The 17,316-nt window shown below is 35.5% G+C and overlaps 1 protein-coding gene across 6 annotated transcripts in view; it reads left to right on the top strand.

Annotated features, from left to right (window-relative positions):
- The window catches only part of ANOS1 (anosmin 1), a 395,256-nt gene that overhangs the window by 351,511 nt on the left and 26,429 nt on the right, over positions 1-17,316 (top strand). For 5 of the 6 annotated variants that reach the window (XM_039329753.1, XM_039329749.1, XM_039329750.1 and 2 more), the window contains 5 exons: positions 1,898-2,103; positions 2,971-3,118; positions 5,991-6,131; positions 13,576-13,673; positions 15,694-15,865. In XM_039329753.1, coding sequence (XP_039185687.1) covers positions 1,898-2,103; positions 2,971-3,118; positions 5,991-6,131; positions 13,576-13,673; positions 15,694-15,865 — 765 coding nt within the window. The remainder of the gene's footprint in view (positions 1-1,897; positions 2,104-2,970; positions 3,119-5,990; positions 6,132-13,575; positions 13,674-15,693; positions 15,866-17,316) is intronic. The other variant, XM_039329748.1, reaches the window with a different exon arrangement.

Below are 17,316 nucleotides of genomic sequence, written 5' to 3'. Positions count from 1 at the left end.
ATTTTTGTCTATTTAAATCTTGAGTTTTTTATTTCTGGCATATTTACTACGAATCTTTCTAAAAAATCTAAATCCATGATTACCATTTAGGCTAAATGTTAAATTAACATTTGATAATTATAATCTTGGTATTTTAAGCACTGATGACTTTATTAAATAGCTAATACTTTAGACCAGTGGTTCTCAACGTTTGTGTGACGGCGACCCCCGTCACACAAATGTTCTGCGCATGCGCGGCGCCGCGTGCACACGCGCGGTGGCACCCCCATGCATGGTGTGCGCGCGCGGCACCACCCCCATGCGCGGCTCGCATGCGCGGCGCCGCCCCCAGAGGGGAGAAAATGGCAGATCGCCGCCTTTGGCGACCCCCGAAAAATGGTCGATCGACCCCAAATGGGGTCACGACCCATAGGTTGAGAACCGCTGCTTTAGAGTGTATATAATGTTCATATAGCAAGGTTTCTGAAACATAGTAAGCCTTTATGATCTTCTCATTATTTGCTTGCAGTGAAAAAAATCACAAAAACAATTTTTCCTCTGGTGTACAAATTTCATCCAGTGGTTTCTCATGTTAAGGGAATCCACCAGCATGAGTTGTACAGTTACTTATCAAACATAGTTTATGTTATGCTTGATGAAGAATTTGACTGAGAAAAATGTAAAACTTACTTTAATAAATCTGATGAAAGAGAAGTTCCCTGTGGATGGGTTCCAAAAACTCAGAAGACTAAATCTGTGGTCCCGATGACCGACCTACATTGAATCCTGCATAGTTTAATAGATCTGTTCTTTATAGCTTGTTCTTGTGGCTCTAAGGCTAGACTTGCTAGATAACAGCTGCCAGTCAATCTAAGTCAAAGATTGCATCATAGGATCAGGAATAATTGCTAATAAATTTTGAAGAGATATGTAAGGTCTTTTTTTTAAAGGAAAGTGTCAAAACTAGTCTAATTGGTGGCATATGAAAAGTTATGTACCCAGTTATTCATTATTCCCCAAGTAAAGCATGATTAGGTGCTATATTACAAAAAATCTAAACTAAACATTACAATTATATGCATAGTTTTAAAGAGCAATTTAACAATTTATTTGGACTGCTCTATAGTAATACATGTAAACTAATAATAGTTTTATTGCATTGCCAGTGTAAATAAAGCTATTTTTCTCTCATTTTATATTTCATGCATGTCTTCCAAAATCTAAAGTATAAAAACTTGGGTAGAAAAAATATGTATAGATAGTATAACCTTTGTATAATTTCTTTAACATATGCATCGTATTTTTTTAAAGATGGTTTAATAATTTATATAAAAATATTTTTTGAAAAGGCAAGTCTAGGAATTTAGAAATCTCTGTTCAGTGTTTTCTGTTATGATATTTAAATCCTTGTCTTCTGATATCCTTTTGATTATTTACTAAGAAGTCTAAGAGCCATGCTAGATCAAAGTTTTGTATTATCTAGCACATGGTTTCTGACTAAAGGAAAGCAAAGCATGAGTGTAGTCTTTCTCTCCCATGTAAGTGCTACAGGATGTGCTGTTTAAAGATGTGTTGTTGTCATGACTGAAAGGTCTTGGCAGCCTTAGATGCCATGATTTTGCCTAATCTTTTGTTAAGCTAACTGGTACAATTAGTGAAGAACATAGCACTTTCTTTAGAATAGTTTTATCCCTTTGCAATTTATCTCATGCACTGGCAGCATTATGCACTTGCTTGCACTAAGTCATGATTTCTACTTTGATCGTATGTAGACATTCTGTTTCTGTACCACAAGCATTTATTTGAAACACTTGTCATAAAGGGCAAATGAGTTCCTCTCCAAAGCCTTTGGAACATGTTGATATTGATTATGAAGAAATAATTCATTCCTACAAAGATCTCCCCCACCTCCCATCAGATCCATCAAATCCACCTGCTCCATCCAATCTCAGGATTGCCAATTCTACAGTAAACAGTGATGGAAGTATAAACATAAGGATTTTTTGGGATGTCCCAGAGGAACCTGATATTCCAGTCCATCATTACAAAATCTTTTGGAGCTGGACTGTGAGAAGCAAGGCTCTTCTCCAAGCAAAAAAGAAGAGAAGGAAGACTACAGATGGAGTAAGTAAAAAAGGAAATAGAATGAGATACTAAAAATATATGTCTCAATTGCTTCTATCTAGTATATTCGATTTTCTTTAGGCTAGAGGCCTTCTAGTCTCTGAACAGCATTTTGAAGAACACTTTGTAAAAGAGGATAGGGGAAATGGGTACTTAAAATATTTTAGAAGTTCATGGCAGAAGGACAAACGTTGAATGAATTACATTTTATTATTTAAATTACTTCCTTGCTAAATTGCTAAAGTGGTTTTATTCAGGCAGGCATTCAAAGTTTAATGGACTGTTGCTGATTTTTCTTATTTTAGGGTACTAGGCTTTATAATGTCCTGTTGTACAAATTGTTTATATGTTTTCATGTTTTTATTGTGTAGAGTCTGGTAAAATTCAGAATGCTAATAAAATAATAATAATAATAACAACAATAATAATAATATAGTTTATAAAATGACCCTTTTTTTGAACCTCAGTAATTAGTAAAGGAGAAATCAACAGTACCCTATTCATTTGATAGAATATGTAACAACTAAATTGTCTCACTGTTAGCATTAGCTCTGTGTTAATGTGGCAAAGACCAATCCATCTCACATATGCTATGGTGCGTACAATGCCCTTCAACATGTATGGAGAAAGACCTCATGTTAGTGAGAGAAAATGCTGTCGACGTGGCCCGATACTGAGCGAATGTCATTTAGTTTTAACCTTATTTATTTTACATATTTTTAAACTTGCTATATTTTTATGACCTATTTTATGCCTATTTTATTTACTCACCATTGAATGTTATATGTCTATCGTTTGCTTCTGACATAAATAAAGTGTTAGCAAAACCATAATTGATTTATGCAACTTAATTTTGTTCCCTTATAGTCTCAAAATTATGTGATCCTTGAACACCTTCAACCCAACAGAAATTACATGGTGGAACTCCAGGCAGTTACATACTGGGGTCAAATACGACTGAAAAGTGCAAAAGTGTCTCTCTACTTTAATTCTACTCAGACAACTATCAACAACAGTAAGTGGTATTTTCCATAAAACAATAGTAAAGTTTCTCTCTCTCTCTCTCTCTCTCTCTCTCTCTCTCTCTCTCTCTCTCTCTCTCTCTCTCTCTTTGGCTAGGAATAATTCTGTCAGACCCTCAATGCATTTTATCCATTTCATTTACTTATGCATTTCATTTTTGGGTACTGCCATTCTGTTGGGAGGGGGGAGGTTTGCTCTGTGAGGGGGGGGGAAGTTCTGCAGGCTCTGGGATGTGTTTCCTTTGCTTTCTTCTATCTTCTTTGAAGTAACTCTCTCTGGGTGTGAAAGGAGGGAAGAATATACCTGCAGCCATCTGCCTTATCTCCAGTCAGATAAAAGAACTGCACATTATCGCCTGGTTCCAATAACATCTTCACACCTATGGATTGGCTAAAATCAAACTGGATGGTTGGACACTGGGGAGGAGTTTGAAAGGGCAGTTTTAATGTAACATTTCACGCAGAAAGAATTTAAATCTTGCCTAGCTTTCCTGCTATCACTAACTCTCAATACAAGTTCCTGTTGAAACAATGCTGATTTCAAGAGTTCTGCTTTCTTGGGAGCAACTTCATAGATGGGGAAATTGTGAATCTAATAATCTTTTTTTGTCTGGGCATGTATAGAAAAATAAATACTAATATTCAGTTCTTACAATATATACATATTTGGAGCTTTTCCAAATATATAAATAAATCATAATTATCACAATGTGAGTTAGTAGTTAAGGACAAAGACCCAAAGTTTTATTTATCCACAACCATGGAAGCTTATTGAATGACTTTTATCCAATCACACTCTCTTAGTCCAAACTATCTCACTGGTTGTGGGGGGGGATGGGAGGAGGGTACACTACATAAACAGCATCTTTGGGTCATGAATGAAAAGTAGAATGTACATCTAATCCTTAAGAAACATATACATCCTACAAATAGAGGAAGTATAAATCTGTATGTATTTGGGAGATAGTAAAAAATGCCAGATATTTTGGTATTTGTGACATTAAGCAAATTAATGCATGTCTTCTGGATATATCTCATTTTTCCCTATTTAAGTACACTGGGAATATTCTACTGTAGAGTGTTAGGATTAATGCTAGTTAATGTTAAATATTTTATTTCCAAGGACTTGCTAGAGGATTACAAAACAGAGTTAAAAATATATCATATTTTGTTTCCTTTAGTGCTTGCTATGTGCACTGATACCTCTCATCTAATCTCTATATACATATTACAGCAGGGTAACTGAAACAAACTCCTTTTTTATAGTTACCAATTTCTGTTTCCTGCTGCAGATCATATTCAACTTATATTCAGATAAAACCTTTGTTAATCAAGGTCCAATTACCCTGATTTCTACATGTATGAAAGTTTCATCAAATTACATTCAATTGAAGGGCACCCTTTCTTTCCTGTTACACAATTAATCTTTGATTCATTCTTTAAGCTGCTTTAGAAAATGCAGAATTATTTTCACTTGTTTAGAATAGAATAGAATAGAATAGAATAGAATAGAATAGAAATATTTGACACTGCTTGACAGTTTTAAAGCAGTGCTTCTCTTCTGTGCTTTGCTTTAATAATTAGCTTATGAAAAATTGATAATACACATTATCTGAACTATGTTTGGTAAATTAGGAATATTAATGCATTAATTCAATATTATAACATGAACATTTCAATGCAATTTTTCCTGCATTGTTTAATAATAGATTATTCTCTTTTCATCACTAAACCTAGTTTAAAAATATTGTTTTAGGACTGTAATATTCTTTTCTATTTTTCCAAAAATAGCTACAATATGACTTCATCTTCACTTTTAGTGTATTCTACTTCACATTATTCAATTTGTATTTTTGTGCTGGCTCTTATTGATAAAACATTCTACTTTATTACTCTTTTGATTTGGTTGGCTTTGGATGCATTGTCAGTAATAGCTACATTATTAAAAACTTGTTTTTGATTTTTTTAAAATGTTGAGTTACTATGATGAATTCAGAAGTACTGTATTTCATTATTGTTTTGTAATTAATTATTAATTAATAAATTATAATATTAAGTATACATTATTGTTTTATTATTAAATTATTAGTTTGGTTGTATTGATTTTTGAAGAATATATTCAGAACATATCCAGTAAGATTAGATAGGATCCATCTTGCATTCAAGATGGAGAGTGCTTAATATTCATATGTTATGTATATGTAGGTGTAGGTCTATACATATGTTATATATAGTATGCATATGTTGTATATAGTATGTTTACTTTGACAGCGGGCAACTAAATTTCATTTTTGATGTGTGTCATTGTGTCCACAGTAAAAAATGACAATAAAGGTTATCTTATCTCATCATTCAAAATATTTAAAATTTAATATTCTTTGCATAACTATGTTCTATAACCATTGCTGTTACTGATAGTACAGTTTTATTCAGAGACTGATGTATGTTCAGCTTGAAGGTTCAGCTGCATTGGACATCCTCAGTTATCTATAGTGTAATAATCTTTTCTTGACCTGAATACAATGCTATATATGTGGGACTATCTTTGAAAATAGAATAGCTAGGTTACCAGCTAGGATTGATCATATTGTATTTTAGCAAACAAAAAAATTTGAAAATGCCTAGATATTCTGAAACTAATAACTTTCTTTTAGAATTAGCTGCCAATAATTGGCAAAGTTATGTTTTCTCCTGTTTTATAAATAAATATTAATTATTGTTCCTTTTATTGTATTTTTATTCTTTTTATTTGTAATCCAGTGATCTCTTATTAGATGCATTTAAAGTATCATTTGAAACACTTTGTTTATACAGCCACCATGCAACTGGCAACTGGCAAATTTTCAGAAATATTTTCTTTTACAGAAGAATGGATATCTACCATTGGTAAAGCTAGTGATGTTTCATTCTTCAAAGGAAGTAGACTTAATCATCTTCTTGAAATTGGAGTACCTTTTTTCCAAGATGACCAACTTCAAGTGAAAGTCTACTGGAAGAAAACAGAAGGTAGATGCAAAACCATACTTTACCTTCCCTAAATAATTTGTTGGTTATTAATAAACTTTGATTCAAATAGCTTCCTGGTAATTTTAGATATACAAATAGAGAAAGTCTGACTGCTTTATGATATACTGTTGGCATTTTTAAACATTATAATTAATATGAGCTATTATTTATTATTTAAGTTAATGTAGAAGCAAAGGTTTCCAACTTTTTCCTAAGCATATATTTGGAGGAGAGTAGAAAAGAATCTTGCTTACAGATATGCATTCTGTTTAGTATTAATTTGCATATGTATACATCATCAATCTGACCAAGAGTTACAGTGCCTTTTTATATAGTGTTGATTTGACCTAGATGCTGTTGTTAAAGTTTTTTTTCAACTTTCCAACCCTAATAATAATAGCAGTTTTATGTTTCTGATTTTTGCTTCCTCAGGGGTTCTGACTAATAAATACAAAGGGGGAAAAAATGTAGAAGTAGGTTAAGGATCTAAACTAAGCAAAGCAAATCTAAAGTTGATTGAGCTACTATGACTGTTCAGTGGTATTTATTTCAAAACTGTTGGCAATACCACCCTCCTTATTACATCCATGCAGGCAGCAACTCTCTTGCAGCAATGGAGATGGCATTGGTGGGCATATTAACTAGAATCAAAAGCAATATAACCAAAGGAAAGGAAAAAGCTGTGTTTGCTTACCACCACCATTATCACTGATTCAAGGAAGTTGCTGACTCATTGAGAAGACAGGAAGACATGTAATGAAGCCTGCTATAGGAATGGAACCAACCATTTTCCTTATTAGACTGATACCACTTTCTTTATAAGACTTTCTGGCCATGCCCTCTTCTGTGTCCACCTGTATCCTTGAGTTACCTGTGCCGTGAGTTAATAAGATTTTGGTGAAGAGAAAATGCCATTTGAACTCTAATATACTGAATAAAGCAGGGCTTGTGTTGATACCGTTTCTCAATGTTTGATCAAGAGCACTTATTTCTGTGAATTGCATAAGCAATTCCAATACTTGCTATCAATCTGGATAAACATATAGGACTATGGATAAAACAAGCATGTGGTCCTCAATGGAACTGCATCTACATGGAGGGAACTGTGTAGTGGGGTGCCCCAGGGCTCTGTTCTAGGCCCAGTGCTCTTCAACATCTTCATCAACGATTTGGACAAGGGGATAGATGGGGAAATCATCAAATTTGTGGATGACACCAAGCTGGCAGGAATAGCCAACACTCCAGAAGACAGGCTTAAGATACAGGAGGACCTGGACAGACTTGAACACTGGGCTCTATGTAACAAAATGAAATTCAATGGTGAAAAAAGTAAGATTCTACATTTAGGCAAGAAAAACCAAATGTACAGGTATAGTATAAGGGATACCTTGCTCAATAGTAGTAACTGGACAATCACTTAAATATGAGCCTGCAGTGTGCTGCAGCTGCCAAAAAAGCCAACACAGTGCTGGGCTGCATTAACAGAGGGATAGAATCAAGATCACGTGAAGTATTAATACCACTTTACAATGCCTTGTAAGGCCACACTTGAAATACTGCATCCAGTTTTGGTCACCACGATGTAAAAAAAAATGCTGAGACTCTAGAAAGAGTACAGAGAAGAGCAACAAAGATGATTAAGGGACTGGAGGCTAAAACATATAAGGAATGGTTGCTGAAATTGGGTATGTCTAATTTAATGAAGAGAAGGACGAGGGGGGACATGATAGCGGTGTTCCAATATCTCAGGGGTTGCCATAAAGAGAGAGTCAAGCTATTCTCCAAAGCGCCTGAAGGCAGGACAAGAAGCAACGGATGGAAACTAATCAAGGAGAGAAGCAACCTAGAACTAAGGAGAAACTTCCTGACAGTTAGAACAATTAACCAGTGGAACAACCTGCCTCCAGAAGCGGTGAATGCTCCAACACTGGAAGTTTTTAAGAAGGGACTGGACAGCCATTTGTCTGAAATGGTATAGGGTTTCCTGCCTGAGCAGGGGTTGGACTAGATGACCTCCAAGGTCCCTTCCAACTTTATTATTATGGATCATCGCACAGTCAGCCAGATGTTCAGACTGGATTTGGCATTTTGTCTACCTATCGAGTCCTTACCTAGGACCTGGGATAGGCAGATGTGGATGTTTGATGGTATTACAGATATCGTCGCAGGATGGAAACAGTTCCTAGTAAGGCTGCCTTTTGCAATTGACTAATAGCGAATTTGTCAATGCCAATGGTGTTCAAGTGGTGCTCCAGTTGTTTTGGGATTGCACCCAAGGAGCCTATGACTATTGGTACTACCTTGCTTGCTTTTGCCACAGTCTTTCTATTTCTATTTGTAGGTCTTTGTATTTTGTTATCTTCTCCAGTTCTTTCTCTTCTATTCTGCTATCTCCAGGCACTGCCACATCCACTATCCAGACTTTTTTGTCTTTCTTATCGACAATTGTTAAGTCTGGGGTGTTATGTTGCAGGTGCTTGTCTGTTTGAATTCTGAAGTCCAGAGCAGTTTAATTTGATCATTTTCTATGACTTTCTCTATTTTATGATCCCACCAGTTTTTGCTTACAGCAAATGATATTTTTTGCAGATCTTCCAATGCACCATTGTTGCTACTTTGTCATGCCGCTGCTTGTAATCAGTTTGTGCAATCTTCTTGCAACAGCTTACCAAGTGGTCCACTGTTTCTTCAGCTTCTTTGCATAGGCGGCACTTACTCTCTGTTGCTGTCTTCTCAATTTTGAATTTATATGCATTTGTCCTTAAGGCTTGGTCTTGTGCAGCCAGAATTAGTCCCTCACATTGGCTGACTGAGTTACCACATGACTCTTCCTGCTCATGAATATTATAATAATAATAATAGTAATACAAGTACATCAGATGGTTGAAGAAGAAAAAATGGCTTTGGAAGAATATCTGAAGAACAATGATGCATATGCACTGAAATTAGTATATCAGGAAGGCTTACTGACTACTGGAGAGACCGAACTGACTTACAAGAAAGACCAAATAAAGAACAGAATAGAGGCATGGGAAGACAAAGCATACATGGCCAATACATTAAAAAAATAGCTGGGAAAGCAGATAATAACAAGACCTGGCAATGGCTAAGAGCAGGAAAATTGAAGAAAGTGCTACTGAGTCTGTGCAAAAGAACTGCTACATTTGTGGAGCAAAGACACATTTGAAAAGGAACTGTTTGCAAAGGAACTGTTTGCAGCACATTTGTGCAACCAAAAGGGATTGATTTGCAAAAGGAACATTTTGGTGTTGCAAAAGTTTGCTATAGCAACAACAGAGACAAGTAGCTAATAGATAGTGGGGCAAGTCAAACAATTGTTAATGACTCTGAATTATTTTGCAGGTTTGTTCCAGTAGCACAAGAAGTTGTGGCTTTGGCAAATGGCCAGAAAGCAAAAGTCATCGGAAAAGGCGATGTAAAAATTCCATATTTGGAATCAAAGTTTACCAATGTGCTTTGTGTACCTGAGATGGAACATATTTTGTTAAGTGTGTCTAATTTAGACAAACAAGGTTTTGAGATCATTTTTGTAAATGGGAAGTGTCTCATCAAAAGGAATGGGAATATTTGTGCAGAAGGCATAAAGGAAGATAATCTATATGTATTGCAGGGACAAAAGATTCAATGTTCCCATATATTTAAGAATGTTGCAGAGCATGATTCATGTGTTCATCTTCTGCATAGAAGACTTGGCCATGCACGCTTTAAAGTTTTGCAGCAAATGCAAGATTTTGCAGAAGGGCTAAATTTGAAGGGATGCAAAACATATTTGGACTGTGCAGTATGCAAAGCATCGAAGTCAAAGGCATTCCAAGTTAGTAAATGTAGCACAAGACAAACAAAAAGAGTTCTAGAGCTGGTCCATGCAGATCTGGTGGGACCTATGCAAGCCAGTTTGGGAGGAGCAAAATATGCACTGGTAATTGTTGATGATTATAGCAGGTATAGTTTTTGCTACTTGCTTAGAGGAAAGACAGTGGGTAAATTTTGTAGAGAGAAGGTACAGACAAAAAGTGTGTCAGTTGCAAACTGACAGAGGTACTGAATTTATGTCAACTAAATTCAACAATGGTTGGGTTAGTTGGGGATAAGACACAGATGTATAAATCCTTACACAGCAGCAGAGAACTGTGTAGCTGAAAGAAGGAATGGTGTTTTGCAAACAATGAAAGATTCATTATTAGAGGATTCTGGTACGAGCAAGTCATATTGGGGAGAAGCCATATTGACTGAACAAGACATGAAACCAGAAAGAATTGAGACACAGGAGCAGTTAATACCATGTAGGTCAGAGCGATGTAACAAAGAAATTCTGCCTGACAGGTATTCTGCCAGCAAGGTAAAGGTTTGCAATGTGTGGTATGAGCCAAGAAGTTATAAAGAAGTGTTGGCATTACCAAAAGCTGAACAAGAAAAATGGAAGGAGGCCATGGATAAAGAGATGAAATCCATGGGAGACCATGAAGTATTTAAATCAGTGACTTTGCCACAGGGAACCAAAGCTGTGGGTTGTAAGTGGGTATATAAGAAAAAGGTATTGCCACATAATGATGTACAGTTGTTGCAAGATTTAAATATTAATGTAAAAGAATCTGTAAAGGTATTTGAAGACAATGCTGCCTGTATAAAAATGGCAACTGGTGACAGGGTGAAGAAGAGAAGTAAATATGTAGACATTAAGTATTGTAATGTCAGGGAAGCTGTAAAAGGAAAATTGATTAGTTTACATCATTGTTCTTCTGAGGATAATTTGGCAGACATGATGACTAAACCATTGGGTAGTGTTCACTATGGAAAATGTGTTAAGTCAATAGGTCTGATGTCTCTTCCTGTCATGAAGGGAGGAGTGTTGGAATATTCATGAGCAGGAAGAGTCATGTGGTAACTCAGTCAGCCAATGTGAAGAAAGTGCTACTGAGTCTGTGCAAAAGGTATTGAGTTAGAAGCTGAATTTTCAGTCTCAGGTTTGTCTCTGTATCTCTCTGTAAGAAGTCTTCATTTGTGCTATGTTGCTGTAAAGAAGAATGTATGATATTGTAAATATTTTGATATAAATATAAAGAAGTTATTTTGAATCAGCTAAATGCAGTCAACTATGAGAGCTTCTGATTTATTTTTTCACCAATAGAGAAATTAAAATTCTCTAACAATTATTACTACTACTACTACTACTACTACTACTACTACTACTACTACTACTACTACTATTGTTATAATAATAATAATAATAAAATCAGTTTATCTTTGTTAATCAATTATAGAGGCCTTTTGTTCTTTGTTTCAGGTACAAGGCTTCTCTTGACAGATCAGTCAGAATCTTAATGTGTCTAGGAAATAATTAACTATATTAAAAAGAAAATGGTAGTTAAGTGACCTGTAGAAGATTCTCTATGGGAGACTAATATTGCTGTATAGATAACTCAAGAAGTGGTCTAGCCATGGCCTTTGATGGTCAAGATGAAAAAAAAATGCTGCCATGTAGGATCTTAGAGTTGATGTGAACATCAGTTTCCTATTGCAACATTTAGGTACTGGACATACCATCTGAAGAAAAATAGAGCATAGTTATAGTCTCAGAACTCCCCTCCCCCCCACAATTTTTAGCTTGATCATGGCCTTTATGTTTCTTTGTATGCATACAGATTATTGAATAGCAAGACTGAGTCATAAGTCATCTCTGATGCAGAGACTATTAGCAATAACACATGGGAACAGCCCCAGCACAGTTATATAGGATCATATTTGTATAGGCAAAGATTTGTATTAGTAGTGTGTACTTAGATCTGTGTTCTAAACTTACATTTTAGTTCAGCATAGCTTAAGATATTTTATTATTTTTTCAAGAATAATGTAACATCTTGACATAATAATTCATTCACAATTTTCTGTTAAAAAGGACTTTTGTATTGGGTTAGCCTTTAATCAGTAGAAATTGTGCTTGGTTTGGTCTCAGATTGTCTATTCTTCCTACATCTTAAACAATTATCAGTGAACTTGGCATCTGAATAACTTATTTTAATATTTGCCTAGTATAAATCAAAATACATTTAGGTAAGATAAGAAAAAGAATCTTGAAATATATGAGATAAATTACTTAAAATGGATTGCTTGGTAAAAGTAGACAGAATAAAACAAATATTATGGAAAACAAACAAAAGTGCTACTGAAGGTTTTTGCATAAAAAAAAATCTGTGATATTGCTAGCTTGCACTCCTTTTGGGTTACTCATTGTATGCATTTGAGCAGAGCCAATGTAGTTAATTGCAAATAAGTGTAGGCATTTACTATAAACATCAGTGTTTAGTTTAATATGATTGCTATGGCAGTCTACATTTTAAATGCAGTGTATTTTCACGAAGTAAATTATATCAATTATTTTCTATCATGACTATCATGCCTTCTTAATTTGTATAAGCAGGCCAGACTTACCTTGCTCCAAATCTTGTTTGCTGCTGCCCCTGATGCTTTGAAACCTGAACATGAATTAAGTATAGATAAGTAAAGATGTCAGCCTGGCAACTAAATGCAGATTAATCTGGATGATTGTGTTTCCCATAGCTATGGGGGAAAACTAGAAAGGAGGAATATTGAAAGAACTTTCATGATTTTTTTAAAGCAAATTAGTAAAATCACTTGCAGAATTAGATGAATATTAGTAAAATGGTTAATTTATCTTTTTTTGTTCTCTCCTTTTACATATTTAGATTATCTAAATGTGTAGCATTCTGCCATAGATTTGTAATCACTCTGTAGTATATTATTGTGTCCATTTTTCTGCACTTTCCAATTCCACTTTTCTGTGGACTTTTAAAATTGCAAATTCCATTCTCCTGTGTGATATTTTAATGGTGCAACACAGCTGCATAAAAACTGCTACACCAGATCAACTTGAGATCTTTGAAATTTGCTCAGACTAACTCTCAATATTCTAAAACAGTGGTGGTGAACTTATGGCACAGGTGCCAGAGGTGGCACTCAGAGCCCTCTCTATGGGCACATGCGCTGTCGCCCCAGTCCTAGGCCTTCAGCTGAGTTTTATAAAACCTTTTCATTTTAGGCCTTCGCTGCCATGCGCAAAAAAAAAAAGGTTCAATCAATCAGTCAATTTCAACTTCTCGTGGGAAACACCCACCCAATGAGCCACACTCTCCCCAATTGGCCACACCCAGCCAATGGGCCACTCCCACCCGGCACCTGATGATGCATAAGTGGGTTTTGGGTTGCAGTCTGGGCACTCGGTCTCTAAAAGGTTCTCTATCACTGTTCTAAAAGGTATATCCATATTCATTTTATACATTTTTCCTATAAATGATAAATATGTCCAGTATTGTATGTGTATCTTTGCATGAACTATTCCAAAAAATCAAAAACTTTAAATGTAAGCTTCTATTAATTTTCTCCTGTTATGTTATTTCACTGATAGATGCCATCAGCAGGGAAGGATATCATGTTCAGTGGTTCCCAGAATTATGTTCTTACAACAATACCGAAGAGCTTGAAAAATTCAATGATGTAACATATGTAAGTTAAGTTTTAAGTATCAAAAACTGTAAAAGATATGATCCTATATTTTGTGAGGAAGTGTATAAATGATCTTTAAAGATCCCATTATCTTCCCCTTTACATCTCCAATACAAATTTATTCTATGCTTCAAAGCATTCATTTTGTCCTTTGTAATGAACAGTTATTGTGACTTCAGTTCCTTGGAGTCTTCCACATGCATTTGGCTGCAGTTCCTATAGATTGAGTATGGCCATTAGCTCTGTTGAATATGCATTATGTGACTTGAAGCCTTTGAAGTGGTCTATGTTGAGGAAGGCTGGTTGATCTAGTTTATTTGTTGTCTTCTGTTGTCCATTTCTGTCATCCCTCCCTTCTCCAAGAGGGACAGGAATGGATCGGGCAGGACATGAACAGCAGGGAGATCGGCAGACTGAGGGGGTAGACAAACTACCTGAGAGAGGAAGGTTGATAGGAAGGCATGATGGGAAACAGGAACAGCAGGTAGACTGGCAGAAGAGGAGGAGAGATAATTTGGAGAAGGGAACAACAATAGGAGAGGATGATGGCAGGCAGGAATGGTACACAAGTAGGCAGGTTAGGGAAAGGGAAAAATTGGAGAAGGGAGGGATGACAGGAATGGACAACAGAAGACAAAAAGGGTGTATGAATCGGCAGGTTAGGAGAGGAGGGGAGTTGGAGGAGGGAGATGAGATAGGAACTGGCAATGGAACACAAAAACGGCAGGTAGACCAGCAGCCCAACAGGGAGAATAAAAAGGAGGAACTCCGTGACAGGACTCGTGTGGTGTCGAATCGGAGGAGGCACCTTGCATTGGGTAGAGAGGAGGGATTGAGGAGTGTGTTGGTAATAACAGCGCAGGGAGGAGGAGGCGGTACAAGGATGACAGAGCAGAAAAATACAAAATTGGAGTGCAAGAAAGAGAGGGCGGAACAGTTAAGGCAGTTACAGGCAATCAGGAAGAGTGGCCCTGTCACGAGGGCAACGAGTAGGCAGCTGGATCAGCAAGGGGATAAAAAGAACTTTCCCACCCCCTAAGCTCCACTCTGAGGACGCTGGCAGAGGACCAGCGTAAGCTAAGTTATTTTAACCTTGTATATAACTGTTTTTTATTGTTTTTAAACAATAACTGGTTATTTATTTTAAATAAATAACTGGAGTATACTCTTCCCGGAGATCGAAGATTGCATCATTGAACAATTTTAAATATGTAATTATATAAGGCATTATAAGGAGACGTATTGCTTCAGTGTGGTTCTTACCAATTATGGTTATTTCAAGAAGCTGAGACTGGAAGAGAATTGTTCCATCTTTTGTTTGTGGTACAAACTGATTTTGTAGGATTAGGTAGAACAAGTTACATTCTTTCCATAAAACTGATGCAGATTTTTGTATATTTTCTTCTGTCAACTTTTACAATTTATTTAAATCCATTTAAGCCAGTTAGAAAATCCTTATTAATGGTAATCAGAAACTTTTCCTGAGTTGTGCAATGTTATATACAGTATAATTCTCCATGAAATAAAATTTTGTGTTTAATTCTGAAGTATGCTTTTAAAAAAATCAATGATTGTTTTCTTGCACTTTATTGGATTAAATTATCCAATATAGTTTATTTTTTTTATTCCTTTTTACCAAATAAGACACTTATTTGTGCAAGCTTTTGGATAAAGAATTTACTGTCCACCCATGTGGTAGTGGAATTCATATTGAAATACACTACAATTTGCAGTTCTATTAAAATATGTGGCACATTTTTTTTCCTTTTCAACTTGTGCCATATTATGAAATTTCCTCTATATGAAGTTATCCAGAGATTTGGGCTGAATGTGTTGCCTTCAGCTCTACCTATTTCATCACCTATTTCATCTTCCTATAATAAATAAATGATATATGAACATATCTGCATATTTTGTAAGCTGTCTTTTTCTCTAAAAATGTATTTTTGCATTGATTGCTTGGAAAATATTAAATTTAAACCCAAAAAGAGGATAATAAAATGGTTTATGTCTCTCATAGGAAAACTATATAATTCTTCAGAACCTGTCCTTTTCGTGCAAGTATAATGTTACAGTTCAGCCAGTAAGATCCATTGGTCAATTGAAATCTGAAAGCATTTTCTTTATGACTCCACCTTGTTCTTATCTAAAAGGGAAAAAACACAAGCATGTAAGCTGTGTGGCTAAAGGAGGTAAGATCCAAACAATTATAGTGAAATAAAATGCTTAAATAGCTAAATACTCAAACACCAGCTTTTAAAATGGATTGCTTTCATCATTATATGAAGAGCTTTAAAATTCTTAATGTAACAATTTACAAGTATTAGTATTGTAAATGCAGATTAATTAATATGAATAGAAAATACAAAAGAAACAACCACAAGTTTAATTTTCTTTGTAATCTGAAAGTCACTAAGTTAGAAGTTCTCAATATGACCTTCATTACTACCTCCTTTTTACACTACATTAAATAAAATCATTTTACAAGTTTATATGTGACAGAAGAATACAGTGTAGGCATTAGATAAATCAAAACATTACACATTTGTATGCTTTTTTAAAAAAAACTGATAAGATGTGATCAGTGGTGGAATTCAAATATCTGAACAACCAGTTCTCTTATTCAATGCAGGCCTAGGCTTCTGAGGCCTAGAACTGATTTCTGGAAGTGGCATCATGCACTTCCGGGGGCCGTTCTAGGCCTGGAAGGCCTCCTCCAGGCCTCTGAAGCCTAGACTGGACTTCTGGAAGCCAGCCGGTTCTACAAATGCAGCAAAATATAGCTACCGATTCTATTGAACCGGTGCAAACTGGCTGAATCCCACCACTGGATGTGATGCCTTTCAAATAAGTCTAACTATTTCCAAACATTCTATATTTTCTTTGATAGGTCACATCTCTTCAGAAAATTTCTTTAGATAGAAAAATTGTTAGTTTACAGCTTTCCAGTGCAAAAATAACCCCCCAAAATAAGCACACATTCAAAATGAGCGGGAGGCATAGTTTAGAAAATTTTTATCTATAATATATATAGGCTGGATCACATGACTCACACAGCCAATACTATGTCTTAATCAAAAACAGCTCTCATTGGCTGGTTTGTTGCTATGGCTGTTCCAGTTCATAAAATTTCTTATACACTGACAAAATATAGTATTGTAAATAGTAGTTTCAGTTCTGGTACCACAAATTATCTTAACGTTTGTTAAAATGTTTACAATAAATAATACTAAAATGCTGTCAAATATTCTCTTTTTGAGGGAGTCACATTAATGTGGAATAATAAACAATCACTAGAATAATGATGTGTCTGCATAATTACTAGAATAATGCTGTGTTAGTAGTATGTGAAATGCGCATTGCACTTGGATACAATGTTTGTAGCAAACTCTCTCCATTGTATACCCATGAGAAACGAACCTAATGTATTACAATCTGTATTCCTTTGTTCCTAAGAAACAGAAAGTATAAAACTGAAGTCTGAACCCGCTCTCGGGGTTCAGAATTGCTAGTTGCTATTGCTTCTGAACCTGCGCAATAAATCTCTCTGCTAAAACCCTCTGGAATTCGTAAGAGTCCTTTTGTTTTTCACAAGATTTCTGGCAACTCCACCGGGACTCTTAGGAAGAGGCCATTGACCTTC

The sequence above is a fragment of the Crotalus tigris genome, unplaced genomic scaffold, assembly GCF_016545835.1.
Source record: "Crotalus tigris isolate CLP2741 ecotype Arizona unplaced genomic scaffold, ASM1654583v1 scf7180000024415.1033897, whole genome shotgun sequence".
NCBI classification, from domain to species: domain Eukaryota; kingdom Metazoa; phylum Chordata; class Lepidosauria; order Squamata; family Viperidae; genus Crotalus; species Crotalus tigris.
This window is presented reverse-complemented; position numbering and strand designations above follow the sequence as displayed.